We start from the raw sequence: 4828 nt of genomic DNA on the forward strand, positions 1-4828 counted from the left end.
ATAGGATTACAACGTAAACGGGAGGTAATCATAAAAGGGTCTATGATAAGAGTTATCGTACTTACTTTCAACACCATCCCTTTGCTCTCAGCATATTATTTATTTATTTATTTATTTATTTATTACAAAAACAAAGATATGTGAGAGCAGATCATATCTGCTGTGGGACAGTAAATTAATTGTATGTTGTTATTATTCAAAGCTTCTCTGATAAAATGGGACTTAATGTCGATATGTTTACATCTCTGCCGATGAATGGGGTCCTTAGAAAGTGCTATAGCGCTTTGACTGTCTCCGAATATTTGGTGGGGACGTGTTCTTGGTGTGGATCCATTTCCTTTGTTTGGTTATACCCTTTTGCGACGAACCTGGCCTTGTATTTAGGGGACCCGTCGGCGTTTTCCTTGGTTTTATACACCCATTTACTGCTTACTGTCGTTCTGCTTTTGGGTAAGGGCGTTAGATGGTATAGATTGTTTTCCATTAGAGAGTCAATTTCTTTCCGCATCGCTTGGATCCAGTGGTATGTTGCTGGGGAAATCACAGCTTCCCTGTAAGTGCAGGGTATGCTGTGTGCAGCTATGTAGCAGTAGTCAGTGTCGATTAATGCATGGCCGCTCCCATCCTAGACAACTGTCACATAGTAGTCTAGGTAACTGGGCATTTTGTGCTCGCACGTCAGGTATCTTTGCGTATAGCTAGTTTCTACTGTATACTCGGTTTGTTTGTCGGTATGGGGCCGTTCAGGGCTTTCCCTTAATTTTAAATTTTTTATTAATTTCCTTGGGGGAAAATTTGCGTCATCATCGCTTGATGAATGGGCTTATGTTTGAGTGTGTTTGTCATTGGTATTGTTGGTGAATTTTACCAGTTTGTGTTTACACACTTTCCCGTTCTCTGGGTGGTAGGCTATTTCTATCATATCTTATGAAGATTCCCCTCTGGCACCTTGGGTCTAGCTTTCTTTTTATGTTGGAGTAGGCATAGCAAGGCGAACCGAAAATGTGCATCCTTGATAAGTCCGGTTTTCTCCCGGTCATTTTTTAGTAGAGCATCTGTTTTAGACTGCAGACGTCATAACTGCATAGCTCCACAGTGTTTTCGGTAAGCCGCTTTCTATGACAAGGCATCTTGCCATTTCGAATAGAGTTCGTCAATTTCTTTCGGCTGTTTCATTTTGATGAGGCGAGTATGGCGCTGAGGTTTCGTGTTTTATGTTGTTACGATGGAGTAGTTTTCCGAAGTCGTTTGACTTGAACTCCAAACCATTATCCCAACCTCAGTATTTTTTATTTTGCCATATGGGGAAATATCTGCAAGGAATTTTTCAGTGACAAATGTGGCGTCACTTTTGTTTATAATAAAATATACAAATACGGCGCCAGAAAAGTCGTCAGTGAAGGAGATGGCGTATTTGTTCCTGTTTAGATCCACTGGTTCTATGGGGCCGGCTAGGTCTGAATGTATTAAATGCAGAATATTTGTCGCTCTTTTGTCGGGAGATTTATTTCTTTTCTGGGGAAATTTTCCTTGGATGCAGACGTTGCAGTTTTTGTTGTTTGCAGTTTTTGTTTTCATCCCTTTGACCACATCGGGTACTTTTGTTATGTCGTCGTAATTGCAATGGCTGAGTATTTTATGCCACGTGTGGTGTCGGAATTTTATCTTGCTTCCAGATAAATCTGACGCTAAAGTAACTAACCTGAAAAAAAAATAACAGCATGGAATAAAAAAGGGGGGTAAAGAATAAAATATAATGGTCTTGCTTTGAAACAAAGAAGAGATTTTATTCACAATAAAATTAGTTGCAAATTTTTCCCTTTGCGGGCATTAAATTTAAAAAGCGCCAAGGTAACATTATAATGAAAAAAATAACACTGGTTCTTACAATGAAGATGCCGTATCCATGAACGAATACAACAATAAGATTCAACATAGTAGTTTCTAATCACACTCTCATATGTAGTAAATTTTAGGAGCGTACTCACAAATTGAAAGCCAGTCAGGCACATGCCTTTTTCTTTTTTTTTTTTTTTCGTTTAAAGTCCTTTTAGAATTTTCTCTCCCTCCATGTTTGCGTGCAAACCATAGACACACAGATGGATTTCAGAAGCATGCCACGTCATCGCATATCTGGGGTATTCTTGCCGGGTTTTCTTCTTTGCATGAGGTTCCAAAATTCCTTGTCACGTAAAATAAGGTCTTTTCTTTTTAAATAATTACACTCCTTCAAATTACGTGCAAAACGTAGCAACGTAGATAGTTTTCAGAAGCATGCCTCGTCGCATGCCCGGGGTATTCTTGCCGGGTTTTCTTCTTTGTATGAGGTTCTAAAATTCCTTGTCACGTAAAATAAGGTCTTTTCTTTTTAAATAATTACACTCCTTCAAATTACGTGCAAAACGTAGCAACGTAGATAGTTTTCAGAAGCATGCCTCGTCGGGTTTTCTTCCTTGAAGGAGGCTCGTCAAAATTCCATTTTCAGCGGCGGGCAATGGAACGAAGTCCAATATCCTCGTCGCCAGAATTTCAAAAGAGGGCGAATCTTGCGCTGGGCTTGTGACGTCATTACGGAGGTAGCATTTCCCTTTTCTCCAAATTAAAGGGAGTTTCATACAAACCCAAAATGTACGAAACTAAGAATCAAAAAATATACGAAATACAAAAAATCAAATACAAGAACCAGATAAAAAATAAATGTAAACAGGGGTGATGTACTATTATTGGTACAAAAAATCCAATACAAGAACCAGATAAAAAATAAATGTAAACAGGGGTGATGTACTATTATTGGTACAAAAAATCAAATACAAGAACCAGATAAAAAATAAATGTAAACAGGGGTGATGTACTATTATTGGTACAAAAAAAATTCCAACAGTGGATATCGTGGCATTGTCTTTTGCATTTCCTTCCTGCATAGTTTTTAGGAAGTATAGTCGGTTGCGTGTATTTTGAATTTCGTTCCGTTTTTATGTTTTAGTATATCCCTGACTTCTTCGAAAATAACTGTCGCTCCGTTTTGGGTCGCAGTTTTCACTGAAAATATATCCTGCGGATATGAAGGTATAAGTAGTGCCCCTTTTAAGGTAGTCGTAATGGAGTTTCTGTTAGTGTCTAAAAGACAGACTTTCTCCTCTTTATAAGGCTAAGCCACTGGTTTTAGTTCCATCTGCCAACTCCATGTAGTGGTTCTCAGAACGGAATGTTGGGTTGAAATTCTTAAATTTATTTGCGTCTGTTATAATGTGCGAAGTGGCCCCTGCATCGACTAGTATGTTCGTATGCAATATTAAGTTCCAGTGTAGCGTCTACCCCGGAACTAATTTTGACAGTGACATTGAACATTCACCGTTTCCGGAGAGCTCCAAGAAAAAGACAAAAAAAAGCTGTGCCGCTAAATTCGAGGAGTCTCTCGTCCTCTTTTTGCTCGCGAACACTAGAGGAGTAAGACACGTTACTGCCACACTCTGTCGCTTGTGCGCGACACACCCTATGCCGGTTCCAATGGTAAAACCATACAAAAAATAGAAAAACATTCTTCTTATATATTCACTCTGCTCCTTACCCGAACGGCTTTTCTAAAGAAAATTAATTTATCGCTTCTTTCCAACTTAACGCCAAAAACATTTGACCAGTCGGGAAGGATTTCTTCTTCTTTATTTTCGGACTCAAAATACACACGAGTGTGATACACCAGGGCAAATAAATTTACACCTCTTATGACAAGCTAAGTCTGATTATTTGTTTTTAATTAATTTTTCTAAATATTTGTTTTCTTATTAATGTTTTTGAAAAATTAATTTTAAGTGAGCTGTTTGTTGTTTTGCCCAGCGAGCACCTCGCTTCACTGGTGACCCCTTTTTTTCGTCAGACTTTGGCAGAACACGCAAGGAATTGTGGATATTATCAATAAGGAAGAATTACCTGTAATCACACAAGGGAAATTTCTCAGCGACCACGCGCACGCCAAATGACGTACATGTTGACCTTAGCGGCACATCGGTTTTTCTAAGCGTAAAGGATCTCACGGAGATTTTCTGCGGTCATCATTCTCTTCAACGCGTTTCCCACGATGGACAGTGAGGCGCTTCCTTCAATGACGGCTACTCAGGCTATTTTGAGGATTCCTCCTTTTTGGACGCACAATCCAACATTATGGTCCGCACATATAGAGGCTCAGTTCTACACACAAAGGATTCTCAGCAATGTGACGAAATTCAACCACGTGGTGGCCGCATTAACGCATGAAGTAATGGCGGAGGTTCGCGACCTGATCATGTCACCCCCTGGATCGATCAGCTACGATTATTTCAAATCGGAATTGATTTGTAGGACAACCGATTCACAGCAGAAATGCCTTCGTCAACTTCTCGTAGAAGAACTCGGAGATCGGAAACCGTCTCAGTTACTCAGACGTATGAAGCTGTTGATGGGTGAGAACTCACTACCGCCGGACATACTTAAACAACTTTTCGTCAATAGACTGCCATCGAGTATTGATACTCGCCTCTTCAAATGACTCCACAACCATTGAGGAGCTAGCGGACCTAGCCGACAAAATTATGGACGTGACCGTTTCCATAGCCCCAGTTCACATGCACAGCTCTAACGATGCCCTGCCTAACGTCGCAAACCCCTCCACGGATATACACGAGGAACTAGAGCGACAGGCTCAAATGATTCACGACCTGAGTGAACAGTTACGTGGCCTCGAGCTCAAACCAAAAATGCATAAGCACCCCACTGAGCGAGTCCGTCCCCGGCGATTTAGCAGCACTCAGAACAGCGGTGGGCTCTGCAAGTACCACGCGCGTTTCTGTGAAAG

General features: G+C 40.5%; 1 protein-coding gene across 1 annotated transcript; it reads left to right on the plus strand.

Annotated features, from left to right (window-relative positions):
• Positions 1-4075: 4075 nt before the first annotated feature.
• On the plus strand, positions 4076-4522 carry LOC145292780 (uncharacterized). The gene has a single exon (XM_080138818.1). The coding sequence runs from the start codon at positions 4076-4078 to the stop codon at positions 4520-4522; it is 447 nt and encodes a 148-aa protein (XP_079994944.1).
• The last annotated feature ends 306 nt before the right edge of the window (positions 4523-4828 follow it).

Source organism: Euprymna scolopes, chromosome 14, assembly GCF_053919585.1.
Source record: "Euprymna scolopes isolate OS-2025 chromosome 14, ASM5391958v1, whole genome shotgun sequence".
Taxonomy (NCBI): Eukaryota; Metazoa; Mollusca; class Cephalopoda; order Sepiida; family Sepiolidae; genus Euprymna; species Euprymna scolopes.

What these genes read in the sequence shown, in the direction of transcription:
- LOC145292780 (XM_080138818.1), top strand. Translation starts at nt 4,076, where the DNA reads ATGGACAGTGAGGCGCTTCCTTCAATGACGGCTACTCAGGCTATTTTG.